At 41.7% G+C, this 17,925-nt stretch overlaps 1 protein-coding gene across 2 annotated transcripts in view; it reads right to left on the bottom strand.

Annotated features, from left to right (window-relative positions):
* Positions 1–17,925, bottom strand: part of LOC107390930 (chemokine-like protein TAFA-2) — a 137,780-nt gene that overhangs the window by 52,971 nt on the left and 66,884 nt on the right. For both annotated transcript variants that reach the window (XM_054745938.2, XM_015967942.3), the window contains one exon: positions 4,874–4,974. In XM_054745938.2, the coding sequence (XP_054601913.1) occupies positions 4,874–4,973 (100 nt within the window). In that variant the 5' untranslated portion in view covers position 4,974. The remainder of the gene's footprint in view (positions 1–4,873; positions 4,975–17,925) is intronic.

Genomic DNA, 17,925 nt, shown 5'->3' with positions numbered 1-17,925 from the left:
AATTACTGTATGAATGAGAGACACACTAAATGAAAAGCTGAAATATTTACAAGCAAAAAGAGTATTTTATTGATTATAGATTAGTACTTTGTCATCAGTATCACTTATATTTAGTTATTTACTGTGGTTGGGGTTCTCCGTCTTGCTTTCATGCATGCTCGACTCGACTTGCGTTCTTTATCTCTTGACCAGCATGTTAAAAGTGCAAGGGATTGCTGGGATATTTGTCAGCATGAAAAATTTCACATTTGTAATTTGCAACTTGAATTTTTCACAAGCCATATGGAGCTTTGTTGCAGACCAGGAGCAGAGTGCAGCTTTAGTGTAGAGCAGCCACGAAGGAGGGCAGACAGCCTGTCTCCACACATCACATTAGAAAGCCTTTTTGAGCATGCATGCATGTAGACGTGTGTGTGTGTGTGTGTGTGTGTGTGTGTGTGTGTGTGTGTGTGTGTGTGTGTGTGCGTGTTTCTTTGACCCTGCATGTGCATTCACTGCAAGCCTGTCTGACTGCTTGACTGAATGCACATGTCTCTCTCTGAGCTTGTGTGAGAGTGGTGTATCACCCGTAAGCCCAAATGTCTTCCTCCTTATATCTCTTTCATCCCCATCTTGGCAGTCAGACTGGTTTTCAGAGTAAGTCGAGTTCTCGCTGGTCTCTAATTAGAGGGGATGTATTGAGACTGCAGCCTATAGATTGGGAATCAATGACTCGACAGTGTGTGTTGAAGTGATCAGCGTAATCGCTGTTCCGCTTTGCTTTAAAGTCCAAGCCAAGCTGTTTTGCCAAGACTATTGGCAAAGCCACTGAGACATTTAACCACATCCTCAACTGTGCCTACATACAGGATGTCTTCATCAAAGGAGAACTTTGCAATACTGGAGCCTGCAGAGCTTTGCTGTGTGCAGAGAAAGGTTGGGGTTTCACAAATCTGTGTGGTGACATGCATTAGAAAAGAAGTCTGCAGAAAATAAAAGGAGCAAGAGCTTATCTGTGGCAGGTCAGTTTTTCATTGCATTTCCCTAAGTGGATTTGCATCATTCATTGAAATAAGAAAAATATCTCTACCTTATGTTACTATTATTTTACCAGAAGATACAAAAGTAAAGGAAATAACCAGTTCTCTATGTCATTTGCTACATGGCAAGAAAAGTTGCATGTTCTGATTTGTAATTTACTTCTTATATATTTAAAGAAAATCAGTTATTTATTTCATATGTGTCACAAAGGTTTTCCATACTTAACATAAATGAAAAATGAGCTGAAAGATATAACAGAAATATATAAAAGCAGCAAAATAAAATATCAGTTGATTTGATATTCTGGCCTGATTTGAGCTTTTTTCTTCCTAAAGTGTCACTGCTTGAGCTGAGATCTTTCAAGTCTTTGTGCTGTGATCCGCTTATGACATTCCAACCTCCCAATTTCAACTTGGGATGGATTTTATGTGTTCTTCATAGCTCTAAACAGACAAAAAAAGATTATAAATGTTCTGTGTGTGTGTGTGTGTGTGTGTGTGTGTGTGTGTATGCATTGACCTTGAAGTGGCATATAGAACTGTATTAGGTCATTACTTGATTACAAATCTCTTTTCCTCCGCTCAGACAACCTGCACCTGAATAATGTTGTAACTTCGTGACTACCTATTTTACTGCAATCAGTCACCAACTAACAGGAATACACTCACACACACACACACACACACACACACACACACACACATATATATATATATATATATATATATATATATATATATATATATATATATATATATATATATATAACTGCCTCTAGAAACAACATCTGAGGTAATATAAAAAGTATTCTTATCTTGTCACTTTGTTTATTCTCTCTCACCTGCTGTTGTCAGTGTTTTCATCGCTTTGTGCAGACCTTAGAACTTCACAGAAAAAATGGCTGGTAAAGTACCCCATGAGAGAAAGTCTCTTCCTCTCTTCATGTTTTTTACTATCTTTCCTTTTATGAAAATATTTGCCCTTGCCTTGTCAAGAATCTCTCTTTGAGAGCAGGTGATAATGTCTGACAGGCCCAGAGCAGGAGAGTCAATCACACACACACACACACACACACACACACACACACACACACACACACACACACACACACACACACACACACACACACACACACACACACACACACACACACACACACACACACACACACACACACACACACTAATCCGTGCATATAGGTAATCACATTTTAGCAAGGACACTAATTCACTGTACAGATGCACAAATTCAGCTTGTAACCAAAGTGACAACAATATAAAGAAAACCTCAATTTTCTCTCAGAGGGTCGAAGAACCAGCACACGTTTGCGTCAGATAAAATACTTTCCAGAGAATTGAAGAAAATTACGCTGACTAATTTTTTTTCAATGTGGACTTAAAATGCTGATGTCGATATGCTGACTGCAATACAGAAAATGTAATTTTTCTATAAAAGATACTCGGGGGTGGGGGTGGGGGGGTGGGGGTGGGGGGGGGCATAGCTTAACTGGGAAGAAAAGATATCCAGTGCTTGGGAGGTGATTGGTTCCAGGTCCCCAGTAGGACATTCAAACGTATCCTTGGGCAACCGGCTCCTCCTCAGGAATGGGTCAAATACTGAAAAGGCTGTTCCCAATGAAAGTGTGTTTATTTTTATATTTTATTTGTTTATTGTTTTCAGGTGAATGGTATACATGCATTTTTAAATGTAAAGAAAATGCATTGACTTAGTTCTTCCTTAAGCCACATAGTGTTATTCTGGTTTTCCACCAGTCAGAGAAACACAGTCTTTATTTTTATTAACCTCTGAATGAGCCTCAGACACTTCAGTTAAATACTTTAACAAAAGAAATAAAGTGGCCTGCTGCAAAATCAGATGAATGGAGAGCATTGATAATAACTTCTCTCCATGAAAATAATAATAAAACAAAATAAATAGCACTGAGCATGCTGCTAGAGTGAAACGGAGATATTTTTCATAATTGTGGACAAATTTGTTATCCTCTTTCTGAAAATGGTTTCTAATCCTGTCTAAAATACTCTTAGGCTGGATGGGAAAAAAATTCTCAATTGAACAACATTTACAGAATAAAAACATGTTTTATTCTTTTTTGACACAAACATACTAAAGTGTTACTATAGTGTTTGTGTTTCTCCCTGCAGAAGATTTTGGTTTGCAGCAAAACACGGGTGGTCAGTGAAAATAAACAAAACAAAGACGTCCAAACTTCACATGAGAAAGTAACCGAGGTCAGTGTCTGACCCACTTGAGCAAAGTCAGAGAGTTATCACTCAGCCAGGAAATGCTGATAAACAAAGTTCTCTGTTCTTTGTCTGTTCTGTAACCCTGAAGCTTTTCTGTGAGTCACCTCATCAGGATGGGACTCCACAGACAGGAAAGCATCCAAGACTCTTTAGCTGGATTACTTCTACTCCCTTTTCTCCTTTTAAATTACCTTTTAGGTGTGTGTTCATCCTGGCTCTCAGCCAGAGGCGGCGTTACCATTAGGCAAAGGTAGGCGATTGCCTTGGGCCTCAAAAACTTGGGCCCCATGATGAACACTTAACTAATATGTTTAAGGTATTTTTCGCTCTGAAACCAGTGAACCCTGTCATTGTAAAAAGCATTGTAATGAATTGGCATGAGACTGCTTTCTGTGAGTGTTTCAATGCCCCCCGTTGCCCAGCTACCATGGACTATTCCATCCACAACGTGTTACGTATCAGCGGAGCTGCGGAAGCGAAGAATAGAAGAGGACGTTTGTTGTCTGAGAAGAAAATGAAGCGAAGTTATCCAAGTGGGTCTGAAAAACTTAAGAAGCAGGAAGAAAGCAAAAAGTTTGTGTCAACCCTGCCAAAGGTCACAGATTTTTTTACGGTGCTACAGCAGAGTAACACCAACGAAAGTCGCAAATTTAATGCGGCAAATAAACAAGCTGCCGCTATCATTAGAGCTAGCAATGCTAACGCTTTTAGCGAAGTGGAGGAGTCTGTTGCTGGAAGCTCAAGTTGCGGTGATGCAGGAGGAGAGGAGCAGGAGGAGGAGGAGGAGAAGAGAAGAAACAATCTACAAAGCTCAAGAAACAGGGAAAGGAGAGAAACAAGATGATTAAAGGAGCAGAGGAGGAGAGAAAGAAACAAAGCATTCAAGGCAAGACTCAGAAGAGAGAGAGAAGGAAAATAAAAGCAAAGGTAGAAAATAGTAACTTTGACAAGGTAATGTAATTTTTTTTCTGTATCTCCATATTTAACCATTTTGTCTTTTGTTTTATTGCTTCCTTTAATGAAAGCAGACCCACTAAGGCACAAGATAGCGGTGTTTCACCAGAAAAAATGAAAACGAAGAGAATAAGTGGCTGGGCAATAAATCATTACAAACATGAATATCATTATTTTTGTACAAACCAAATTATTTCATGCTAAATACATTTGTTAAACACATTCTTTTTTCCATTCAGACGCAGTTCCAGAGATTCTTGACATCAGTGCCATCCAAGACTGGACCAGTGAAGAAGTTTTACAACCTTTTTGTAGTAAGAATTAAAAAAAAATCAGAACAACAGCTGTGGAGGGCCTCATGTCTTTGCTTGCCTTGGGCCCCCAAATTGCTAAATCCGCCCCTGCTCTTAGCCTCGGTGGTCCCATATTTCATTGGGGATCTGACCTTGGAGTTCCTTCAGGAAGCATGCACACTATTCTCTACAACTTTACAACACATGGACAGAAATTGGCTGCCGAGGCTCTCTGCAGTGGTATTCTACAAGAGATCCAATGGGGTTGTAAACACACAATCGCTATCTGACAGCAAAGTTTACGATGCACGTGAATAGATATACGGACATACATCTACTTACCTGTGTGGCTCCTGTGTGCATGTGTGAGGGAGGCCAGACAGAGAGACACCAGCAGACTCCAGACACCTACTCCACAAAAGCAAGGACCCCGTTCCCGCATTCTGCCAAGAAAGAAAAATAAAAAAATCATCAGACATTGTTTGTCCACCAGTTTGTGTCGAAATGAGATCATTGATCTCAAACTAACGCATTAAAAATATAATAATGACATTTTGGGGACACATTAATATCGATTTTCCCTCTCTGACCCTCGCTCTGATCAAAAGAAAAAAGATTTACATTTTCACGTTAACTGTGAGACTTTACTTTGCACAGACATTCGTTCTTCTTGTTGGTTCCCTCCATCAGTATATTGTGCCAACAGGCAATTAGAAAATTATGCAACACCTTGGTAAAAGCATTAAGGTGTGGGACACTTGTTTAATCAATACATTTGCAGTGGTCTCTAATAGAAACGGATACCTTGCAAATGGTACTCAGAGCAAAATAAAAAAAACGTATGTGCTTGTTTGAGGAACTAGCAGAATGACACATCTCAACTCGACATGATTTGGAGTCTTACTTCCTGATATTTGGACATCTCACCTCTGACTGACTAACAGCAAGGCGACTCTACCACTCTTTTTGCTTTGCAACATTGATGTTTCTTCTCCACAAATAACACAAGCCTGGAGGAGTTCTGCTGTATGGTGGAGTTGCTAACGCTAATGATTAGCTTCTACTAGCAGAGACGTTCTCTGCTGTTTCCTGGATGCTAAAACAATAACAGCCTTCTCCATTGTAAGTCAAGATGGATGAGTCCATGAACGTTAAGAGACAGTGTGACTTAGATTTGACTGGCTTTTCAATCGTAGGGTTTCAGAAGCTAATGCAGGAGATAGGTGAAGTAGACTATTATCATGTTTAGCCTGCATAAAAAAACTCAGAGTGGCCGATTATAATCAGAAATGATCAGTAAAAAATGTTTTTTTCAGTGAACCACACCTTTAACTTCTGAGTGTGATAGCTTCTTAGTTTGTTTACTTGGTTTGGTTGCTTACTTGGAGCATTTTTAAATGCAATTTTTAGTTTATCACAAGTTTTTGCAAGTGTATCGGGTATTTTCACACGTCACTCCCAGATCTTTTGTCAGCCTTTATATGAGGACAGATTTGGTTTACAGATAAGAAAAAGTCTGTTTATTTGTTAATATTTAAAATTAAATTTATGATTAACATCTAGAGAAATCCGTATTACTACAAAAACATATGAAATCAGCAACTGCAAGCACTAATGTATGTTGATAGGTTGTGGTCTTACCTTCAAATAATAATAAATAGCCACTTCTGGAAGAATTAAAGATTCTCTATGATACTCAGTCAGAGCAAGTGGACATATGTTTATCTGGGGTACTTTCATTGCATTTAAACTCAACTGACTCACTGAAAGCAGTCTCAGAAGATTCTAATATTGTTTTAACACACAATGTTTTAAAATACATATGCAGCGGCTCAAACACGTCAACTCAAGCTATAATTCAGCAGGATGTAGCTCATGTTAAAATGCACAACTTAAAACTTAAAGAACTGAACTACAAAGACCGACGAACAAGGCTTTGTGAACAAGTTAAGATTCACTAGATTTCAACCATAAGCACAAACAACTTTATTGCCGTCATGCCACACTCCCTGCATTGATAAAACAGCAAAACAAGATGGCACACATCAATGCAAAAATAGTTCAGTAAGAAAATAATCTCCCACTTTTATAAAATCCACTTATCTCAATTTTTCTAAAGCTTCCAAGTCTAAAAATGGAACTAAACTCGCAAAAAGTTGCCGATATTTTCCCTTTTTCTACTTTAATAAACTGATTTTATTTTGGTTTTAGAATATAATGTGCGAGATAACTATTAAGCTCAATCCAAAGTACACTAAAAGAAAAGGACACATGAAAAACAAGTGTTTTATATTCTGGGCACTGAGTAGGACATAAAGTTCCTCAACAGACAAACAAACTGTCTCTTTCTCCCCACCAGGAGATTGTTTAGTCTGTTTCTTTGTGTACATTTTATTTGTAGAAATGACAACAAGACACAAAGTATAAAGTAAATGTATGAGACGGCATAGAATGTGGAAAGTGGCTTGCCATCTGTTGTATCTTTTACATGATGCATTCCCATTAAAAAACATCTCTGTGGAGCAGAGATGTAAATGCGCTCCAAACGCAGCTCTACAGTCTGCTCTGCTACTTCTGCAAACAAACCACCAACACTCAGCCAAGAAGAGATTTCTAACTTGTCTACAAAAGGACTGTTTTGCAAAGATTGAACTGAACATGAGCTTGTTTTGCTCTTTAGAGCATTTTGTTTTAATACTGAAATAAAAGGATGAAAATCATAGCAGAGGTCCTTGTAAACTAGCTTCTTTAATGCAAAGGCTGAGTGGAAAATGGGTTTACTCTAACCAAAAAAAAACAAAAAAACAAAAAAACATTTTCACTCTAAATGTCCTTCATAGTCCTAATGACCTTTTTTTGCAAGGCCAAAAGGGTAAAACAAAATCCTGGATTTTGTGGAGAACGTGTGATCACATAAAAGTCCCCCAACCCAAGGTTGAGCCAGTTTCCTCTGCAGGTTGTTGTTGTCTCCCGTCCCGTTTTTCATGTGTATAGACACCATCCGGTGTAGTCTCGAAGAGGATCTCTCGTGTGATTTAGGTTGATGATGAGGTTCTGTCTTGGTGTCTTACAGACATAAGTTAGTAGCTCAATATAAACGAGCTTTGTTGGGATATTATTTTTCTGCAAGTTTGACACCATGAACCAGGAAGAGGAGGGATGCTCCCTCAGAGCTCAGACCGAATTGCCTTATGCACAGTTTTTGAATCATGGTGTTTTGTTTATGAGTGAATGAAGAGAGGGATGAATCAATAGACTGGGGCATTATCTCCAGTAATAAGAATTTTCTTGATGTTTTTGATATACTTGATTATCAAAGTTCCAACTTTAATGTCTGGTGAGGAGACTAAGGTCATGACTGAAAGAATACGATTCCTGATACAAACATCTTAGATTGCATTTATCTGTAGGGTGGCCAGGCTCAGCCTTAGAGTTAAGGTGAGAAGCTCCATGATTTTGAGAGAGCTCATAGTGGTGCTCCATGATAAAATAAATAAGATGAGGTTTTCCATGTTTTCCAGACACTTTCTACTGGGAAATTCCAGGTGAAGACAAATCATGGGATTCCAGGGCACTCTTAGCTCCAAGAATTCACTTTGGAAATGGATGGATGCATGGATGGATGGATGGATGGATGGATGGAAGGATGGATGGATGGATGGATGGATGGATGGATGGATGGTGGGTGGATGGATGGATGGATGGATGGATGGATGGAGTGATGGATGGATGGATGGATGGATGGATGGAAGAACGGGTAGATGGATGGATGGATGGATGGATGGATGAACGGATGGACGGATGGATGGATGGATGGATGAATGGATGGACAGACTGATGAATAGATAAATTGTAGGATAGATGGTGTGATGGAGATGGATGGATGGACAAATGGATGAACGGATAGATGGATGATGATTGGGAGAGATGGGTGGATGGATGGATGGATGGATGGATGGATAGATAGATGGGTGGCTGGATGAATGGATGGTCAGATGGATGAACGGATAGATGGATGATGAATGGGATAGATGGATGGATGGATGGATGGATGGATGAATGGATGGACAGATGGATGAACGGATAGATGGATGATGAATGGGATGGATGGATGGATGGATGGATGGATGGATGGATGGGTGGCTGGATGAATGGATGGACAGATGGATGGATCGATGGAAGGATGGATGAATGGATGGATGGAAGGATGAACAGATAGATAGGTGGATGGATGGGTAGGTAAACGTCTCCAGGTTTGTGAGCTAGAGCTGGTAAAGTTGCTGCAGAGGAGATTACACACACCTGGCTGGAACCAAGCATAAGCAGATGTGTTTATCCTCGCTCTTACACGGCCACAAAGCTGCAAACACTCACATCTGTGTATTATTTCTACAAAGAACTGTGTGCAAAGCCCTGGCTTGAGCTCTGAGTTTTGTGTGTGACTCAGCCGACTGTTCAGTTAGCCATTGTTAGTTCTGCAAGATGTGCAAAGCCTGACTGGCTAGGCCAAGGCTAATTAAAGGCCATCATACACACAAGCGTGCATATATCAAGCCCCATGATTAAAGCCACTGAAACATGAAGTGATTAATCATTTCATCCGTATATCGTGTTTTTCTGAGAGTCAGTGTGGATGTTACATTGATGTGTACAACCTATTGAAACGCTGCTACAGATGCTGGAGCTAATCGACGCTCATGACCGGGACATATTGTCACTTTTCCTCAACAGTCTCATTTATCTCTTCTTGTCTCCTTCACTTGTCCCATATTCTCTCCCGCCTCCATCTTCTCTTCTCACCATCCTCACCTATGCTCGTCTAGAAGTAAATAATTAGGAAACAAAGCAGATATGCTGCCAGCTTCCTCTCCAGCTCATTTAGCCACACAGCAGTGTTTGTGATCATGCAGTGCTACTTCATTATGGCTGGTTGTTGGTCTGTCTGCTGCAGAAACGAGTGGGTGTGAGATGAAGAAATGGATTAGGAAAAAAGTGGGGAAGGAAGAGGGAAGAGAAGAGAGGAGGCAGACGTGTGTGTGTGTGTGTGTGTGTGTGTGTGTGTGTGTGTGTGTGTGTGTGTGTGTGTGTGTGTGTGTTGCCGCTCAGGAACACGGGGCCCTGATCAATAGCATCTAAACCGCTTGAGTCTTCATCACTATCAAACTCAGGTAACCAGTGGTGACTCACTCAACACACACACACACACACACACACACACACACACACACACACACACACACACACACACACACACACACACACACACACACACGCACACACACAACATACACACACATGCGCACACAAGCACACAACTGTGCACAATTTTCTGCACCAGCAAACAAATTCAAAGCCTGAGAAATGTTGTGATCCAGTTTTCCGCTACTTGCTTGAAAATTATCTTACACCTCTTCACGTCTGATTGTAATATTTTTCTTACAGGACCTGCAGATACTTCTACAGTACCTAAACTCCACAGATCACATCCAACTTCAAGAATGCCTGTAAGGAAGCAGCAGAGGATCTTATGACCCTTTTCAATGTCGCCTACAGAGCAGCAACAGAGGAGGGAAGAGCGAGAAGATAAAGCGTTGGAGAAGGAGCCGAGTTCTCTGATGATTTCTGCAGTCTGTTCCAAACCTTTAATTAGTCCCATTGGAATGCCCTCCCAGCTCCGCGTGGCTGATCAGTTTCCCCTCCATACCTCCGGTCTGTGTGCATGCACACGTGGGCTTGTGTGTGTTTGTGTGCATCTTAGCTAAAGCCAGTCATCATCTCCAGGGCATACAAGCTCAGATTGGGCTCCCAGTGGTCATGGAGGAAATATAGAAAGATTTAAATAACATTCAAGGAGTTTCCACTTTCACGTAAAATCGAATCTTTCTGCATCCGTTTCTTTAGCAATTAGCATGAAGAGTTTATCTGACACAACATGGAGAGAAGGTTTAACCCAGTGCCCACATGCAATGGCCTGCTAGCTTTAAAAATAATAGCAATGCTGTGATTTTAATCTCTGTAAATAACATCATTTCTGAAATGAAATAAGCCGCTTTGAGGCAGCAGAATGCACCGCTGCAGGGGTGTAACCTGTACAGGGTTAAAGGTCAGGCTTCTTTTATGTGCAGGCTGTTTGCTTCATTTAAACGAAGCCTCCAGTGCATTTGGCTTGTGGTGCAGTAGTATAAAAGCTGAATAACAGAACAGCTGAAATAAAAATGTATAAAGGAGAGTTGTGAGGTGTTATGTTGGTGTTATTGTGGCTCCATAAGCGCAGGGTTTTTTTTTTATAACCAATGCCTCAATTTTACCTTTTAAGTCAGCTGACATTGCAAAGTGTAACAAACCTCTGCAACGTGTTTCAAATGTGTTTTAAGGGACTGAGTAAAGGAGAAAATGTCACTCTTCAAGAATCTGGTCAGAGCTATATTCTCACTACAACACGCATCGCTAAACTAACCCATGCATTGGGCTTCTGAACTTTAAATATTTTTAAATCAGTCTGCCGATTTTTTTTGTTCCATTCAATGTATAGTTTTACAAATGTTTGAAGTTAAAATCCTGTTTTACAGCAACGTCTGTATAAAGACAATCAAGAAATCAGCCATCAGTTTATACCATAGATAGTAATACTGGACAAAGCCCACCCATTTCTCTCTAAAGATCTAAAATCACGACAAATGGGTGGTTCACGTGTCTGATCAAATCCTCCCTGAACCGTCAGAATGACTGTGCTCGGCTTCTGACCAAGTCCTCCAAACACACCCACATCAACCCGCTTCTTCTCCAGCTTCACTGATTGCCAGTCATCTTCAGGGTTCATTTCAAGATCTTGGTTCTGGTCTTCAGGGCCTTACATGGACAAGCACCATCATACACTGGTGATCTTCTCAGTCCCTACACCCCCAGCAGGTCCCTGAGGTCCAGTGACCAAAGCCTATTGGTTGTGCAGCACATCAGGCTAAAGACCAAAGATCATCTGCTGCTGTGGCCCCCAGACTCTGGAACTCTCTCCCCCTGAGCCTGAGATCAGTGGACTCCTTTAAGAAGCAGCTGAAAACTCACCTGTTCAAGCTGGCTTTTGCGTGACTTTCGTCACCACCCTGTCCTTATTCTTTCTGTTCTTATCCCACCTTTTCCGGGATCATTGATTTCCCTCTTTTCTATTCGTTTTCTTTCCCTCTTTCCTCAACTCTCAGGCTCAAAATAAGTTTTGATAAAAAGACGAACAACTAAGTCCTTCAGGGGTACTTCTGAGTTAAAAAAGGCACATGAAATACGTATGCGGAGTAACCAGGTAGGTAGGTTTTAACGTTGCAAATCTGCAACACCTTCCTCCAGAGGGTTACATTTTTTCTCTCCTCTTAAACATAGTTTTAATAATTGTTTTAATTTTTTTACACTTACATTTTTTTTCGTGATTTTTATCTTGAGAGACGTTACATAAATGATCATTTTCTTTCTTTCTTTCTTTGCTTTCTTACTTACCACATGGCAAGTTTTATGGTGGTTCTTTCACCCTGAAGAAAGGATTTGAAGTTCACTGCACTTACAACCATTTTTTCACAGTTTTTCTCCATGTCTGGTTCTTATTTTCACACAAAACCTAAAATAACGTTTCCCTCCATTAGAAAATATACTTGTTCTTGGCATAAAAATACATCACATCATATGTGAAATCCATGGTACATAACAAACAGACAAGCAAACAGACTTAGGCCAATATGTATGGATGTTTTCCTGAATATTATTTATGTATACATTAATCATAGTAATACTATTGATAGCATGAGAGGAAGACATATATATATATATATATATATATATATATATATATATATATATATATATATATATATAGAGAGAGAGAGAGAGAGAGAGAGAGAGAGAGAGAGAGAGAGAGAGAGAGAGAGAGAGAGAGAGAGAGAGAGAGAGAGCCATGCCCCGATGTGGGGCTGGGGGGGTGGGGGGTGGGGGTGGGGGGGGGGTGGGGGGGGCGTCGACATGGTCGGGACATAGAAGGGGGTGCGCGGCTAAATAAGTTTGGGAACCACTGATCTATATCATATAGATATATGTCCGTTTGGATGCCATCTATCCACCTCCATGGATTCACCTGCTTGTTTTTGCATTTGACCACTGGTTGGTCAGATGCTGCTGCTGTTAATCATTGCGAGAATGCACACAGTGTCTGGCAACTCGTCTCTTTTTTTTTCTCCCTGTGCTTGGGTAGACAGTAATGTATGTGCCCTTTGCTCAAAATGCGGCCACTCATGGAGCGTGCTTCCAACATATCAGGAGAAGTGGCACAAGGGGGGACTGTGGATGGCTGGTGTTTGAGGATGGACAGATTTTTTTTTTTTCAGAAATGACTGGAAAATCTACCGGTATGCATCATACCCTAGAAAATAAGTTCTGGTATGCTCAGAGGTCCAAATGAGAAGAGGCTGTACTACGGATTGCTGCCCCTTAAAGTACTGGTATGCACCAGTATTATCGTGTAGTCTTGTAGCTCCAACAAGATACTGAAGGACATCGTCCATAAACACAGTTTGCTGTCAGCTAGAGACAAAGCATTCCTACTACATAAATTGGCAGAAAATAAAGATAAATCTAATTAAACTAATGAAAAAGCCAAAAATAAAGTTAGAAGAGTGTTTGTCACCCAAATTTTGTTTCTCCTCTGCCACTGCAAATCTAAAAGCTGCTCAGTTCACTCACGAATAAAGATGAAAGTAGAAAGAGGAAGATTTGTCAGAAGAAATCTGTGTATTCTGTTTAAATGAATGGACAGGCTTGTTTGGGAGACAGAGTTAGGGCTGCGAGGACTCTAATTGCAACCTCGGGAGATTTTGCTTGATTACGCTTCCCTGATCCTGGCACGAGCACGTCCCTGTGTTTCATTAATCAAACCCCCAGTTTGGGTTTTGCGGATAAATTGACTCAATGTGACCTGTAGAGAAAGCCAGTGGCTTCGAATTAAGCCTCCAATTTAACAAGAATTGTGGAAACTCAGCAGAAACATGTCGTGTTTGTGAAAAGGAAGCAAAATGAAAAGAAGATGGGAAGAAAAACGAAGACTAGGAAGCTTTTAGCTGTTTCCTCCTCTAGTCCTTGGCCTTTTTATCAGTCTGTAGTTAACAATCCAAGATTTCAACAGAGTGCTCATCACAGACTTGACATTCTCATCTTTCAAATCAGCTTTTACTGCTGCTGCTTCATGTGCGTTCCCAACACTTCCCTGAAGCCTGTTTCAACCCAAGGGTGTCACACTCCATTCATCTCGATCTGCACTCATCTCCCGCCCTGTCCCTGTCTGCTGATCGCCATGCTAACCTGAACAACTCACGGCACCGCGAGGTACATTCCTGATGTCACTACCAATCCATCGTTCGCTCACAGCACAGCTAGCCCTAAAGCATCCACAGGTCAGGGGCACACACACATACATACACACAACACACTGCAGTGTCTGCTGATGATGCACATTCAAATGCAACCATGCTGTCCGAGCTCCGCCATCGCCCACGAGTCCAGCAGCATCACACAATGAAAGGATCAGAGAACTGCCATCTCTCACCTATGACTGTGAGTTACACCATGGCTGTAAGCTGACTTAACTCCGCAAAAATAACATCAAAGCACGTTTCGCTGCAGAATAAATGATGCATCACTTCTTTCTCACAATTTTTCCCCCTTTTTAACTGTAGCTCCACTTTCTGCAAGGTTTTTGAGCTTTAATAAAAAAAAATCTTTGAAGCTAGTAAATAAAATAGAAAGTAATGGAATTCTTGAAGTTGTGGAAATATATGAAATGAAATGGTAAATGACATCTTCTGTGTTTTTCTAATTGAGAAGAAAAGTGAAGAATTTGAAGCATGAACGCACCGAAATACAGAAAAAAATCTAACCAGACAAGTTTTTTTATTTCAAGTTGGGTTTTTTAGCTTTCTGCAAATTCATATTCATAGGATTATATTAAAATTCAGATAATCTGAAAATGTCTTTTGAATAGGAGAAAAACACTGAGTAGCATTACTTGATGATCAGATTTTGCATTAACCTAAACAAAGAAATTGAGTCCCCATGAGTGGAATGGGTGGTTTAGTGAGTTCACATTATTACATTATGTTTGGGTTATTTAGCATTGTCACAAAAGCCTTAATTATGTAAAATAGAAGTCAATGTTTTTTTTTTTCTGTAACTCAAACATCTGCAGCAGATTTCTGTAGTTACAACAGTCCTAAAAGCTGTTTCACTACAGATAGACGTGTGAATTTAGAAACTGAGATGTGAGCCTCAACTTTGTAATGACAGCCACACCATCTGAACACAATCTATAATTTTGTCTTTTCTAAAAATATTCTTGAACATTTACTGCTGTTGGTACCATGAAAATGACCCAAAACAGTGTTATACCTATGTGTGTCTCTGTAGCACCACCGTGACAATACACCGTAACACATAAAGCATGAATGAAGAGCATACTACTTGCTTGCATGCTGGGTAAAATAGTAAATACATGAAGAGGAGGAAAATGGTGAAAGCCTTGTCTGCTCAGCGAAGTAAAACTGTTTACAAATGTTCAGCTGTGGCCGAGCAGCTGGTGTCTATGGGTGTGCAGCTCAAACACAAGCATGTTATCCTTCATTATTGCTGTTGTTCCTTCTGATATGTTTACAAAGTTTAGATCAGAGGTGGAGCACTGACATCGTGAACTGAATGGTTGCATTTTGGACATGGGTAGCATTTTATAATAATTTCACTATGGATTTTTTTGTTAGTTTAAAAAATACATTTAGGAGACTCCTGAAATGTTAATTCTGTATGATGCAAGGCTAAAACCATATATAACAGTTTGATATTTACTAGGAGTGTGAATATATTGAGATCCATCCATATTCTGTACACGCTTATCCACGCGGGGTCACGGAGGGCTGGTGCTTATCTCCAGCAGTCTTCGGGCATGCAGGCAGGGTACACCCTGGACAGGTTGCCAGTTCATTGCAGGGAAACACAGAGACACACAGGGCAAACAACCAAACAAACACACACACACACACACACACACACACACACACACACACATGAACACCTAAGGACAATGCTGTCATACCGGTATCCATCCATCAATTATATGGTCATCAATCAAAATGCAAAAATCAGTAGAATGACTCTTAATTAAAAACTTATTTTACTTTGAATTTTTCATTTTGAAGTTGATATGCTGTTTTCCAGCTGTTCCTGCACCTCATCAAATATGTTACATGTCATGATAAGCAGTCAGAAAACAGCCAGTAAAGACATCAAAATGGTATCGTGACTGAATTTGAGATATCATTAAACATCCACTAAATCAATATGATTTCATATTGTGATCAAACTAATTATTTAAACCCCTATTGTTTACTAAACATTATTTTTTTCTAGAAATCACAAACAAAAATGTTTCAAAGCACATATGTCAGTTTTTATGAGGCTGTTCTGTATTTATTTTAATGACATTTCACATAAAGAAATACAATAAAATTGTTAGAAGGCTGAAAACGTGTCCTGGATTTATGGTTGAGATAAAATTTGAAGACTCCTCCTGGAACCGTCACCTTATCGTGGTGGGGGAGTTTGAGTGCCCTAATGATCCTAGGAGCTATGTTGTCTGGGGCACTTTGTGCCCCTGGTAGGGTCTCCCATGACAAATTGGTCTTAGGTGATGGGCGAGAAAAAGAACGGTTCAGAGGATCTTTCATGGAGGTAAAGTCAAGGAGTCAGAGTACCCAGCCCGGAGGGTTACGATGGTCCTACCCTGGAGCCAGTCCTGGGGTTGGGGCCCGTGAGCGAGCGCCTAAAGGCCGGGCTTTCGCCCATGGGGCCCAGCCAGACCCAGCCCGAACCGGATACATGGGCTCAGCCAACTGTGGACCCACCACCCGCTGGAGGAACATGAAGGGTCTGGTGCAATGTGGATCGGGTGGCAGACCAAGGCGGGAGCCTTGGCGGTCCGATCCCCAGACAAGAAAACTGGTTTTTGGGACATGGAACGTCACCTCGCTGGCGGGGAAGGAGCAGGAGCTTGTGGCAGAGGTTGAGCGGTACCGGCTAGATATAGTCGGACTCACCTAGACACATAGCATTGGCTCTGGAACCCAAATCCTTGAGAGGGGTTGGACACTCTCCTTTGCTGGAGTTGCTCCGGGTGAGAGGTGGAGGGCTCGGATTGGCTTTTTGTTAGCCCCAAGACTCTCTGCCTGTGTGTTGGGGTTTACCCCGGGGGACGAGAGGGTAGCTTACCTGCGCCTTCAGGTCGGGAAACGGGTCCTGACTGTTGTTTGTGCTTATGGGCCAAATATCTGTTCAGAGTACCCACCCTTTTTGGAGTCCCTGGGACAAGTGCTAGATAGTACTCCATCGGGGGACTCCATTGTCCTGCTGGGGGGCTTCAATGCTCACGTGGGCAATGACAGCTTGACTTGGAGGGGTGTGATTGGGAGGAACGGCCCGCCTGATCTGAACTTGAGTGGTGTTTTGTTACTGGACTTCTGTGCAAGCCGCAGTTTGGCCATAACGAACACCATGTTCGAACAAAAGGATGCCCATCGGTACACTTGCTACCAGGGCAGCCAAGGTTGCAGGTCGATGATAGACTTTGTTGTCGTATCATCTGACCTGCGGCCGTATGTTTTGGACACCCGAGTGAAGAGAGGAGCAGAGCTGTCAACTGATCACCACCTGGTGGTGAGTTGGATCAGATGGCAGGGGAAGATACCGCATAGACCTGGCAGACCCAAATGCATAGTGAGGGTCTGCTGGGAACACCTGGCAGAAGAACCTGTTAAGACGATCTTCAACTCCCACCTCCGGCAGAGCTTTGACCGCGTCCCGAGAGCAATGGGGGACATTGACTCCGAGTGGGCCTTGTTCCACTCTGCCATTGTTGAGGCGGCTGTTGCTAGCTGTGGACACAAGGCGGCTGGTGCCAGTCGTGGTGGCAACCCCCGTACCCGCTGGTGGACACCAGAGGTTCGGGGAGCCGTCAGGCTGAAGAAGGAGGCCTACAGGGCGTGGCTGGTCTGTGGGTCTCCGGAGGCAGCAGACAGGTATCGGATAGCCAAGCGGGTTGCAGCAGTGACAGTTGCCGAGGCAAAATCTCAGGCGTGGGAGGAGTTAGGTGAGGCCATGGAGAAAGACTATCGACCGGCTCCAAAGAGGTTCTGGCAAACTGTCCGGCGCCTCAGGAGAGGAAGGCAGCAACTCGCTCACACTGTTTACAGTGGGGATGGGGAGCTGCTGACGTCAACTGAGGCTATAGTCGGATGGTGGAAGGAATACTTTGAGGAGCTCCTCAATCCCACCTATGCGCATTCCGAGGAGGAACCAGAGCCAGGAGACCTGGGGATGGA

The sequence above is a fragment of the Nothobranchius furzeri genome, chromosome 15 (assembly GCF_043380555.1).
Source record: "Nothobranchius furzeri strain GRZ-AD chromosome 15, NfurGRZ-RIMD1, whole genome shotgun sequence".
In the NCBI taxonomy this organism is placed as follows: Eukaryota; Metazoa; Chordata; class Actinopteri; order Cyprinodontiformes; family Nothobranchiidae; genus Nothobranchius; species Nothobranchius furzeri.
Note: the sequence above shows the minus strand (reverse complement) of the source record. Positions and strands in the feature narration are given on the sequence as shown.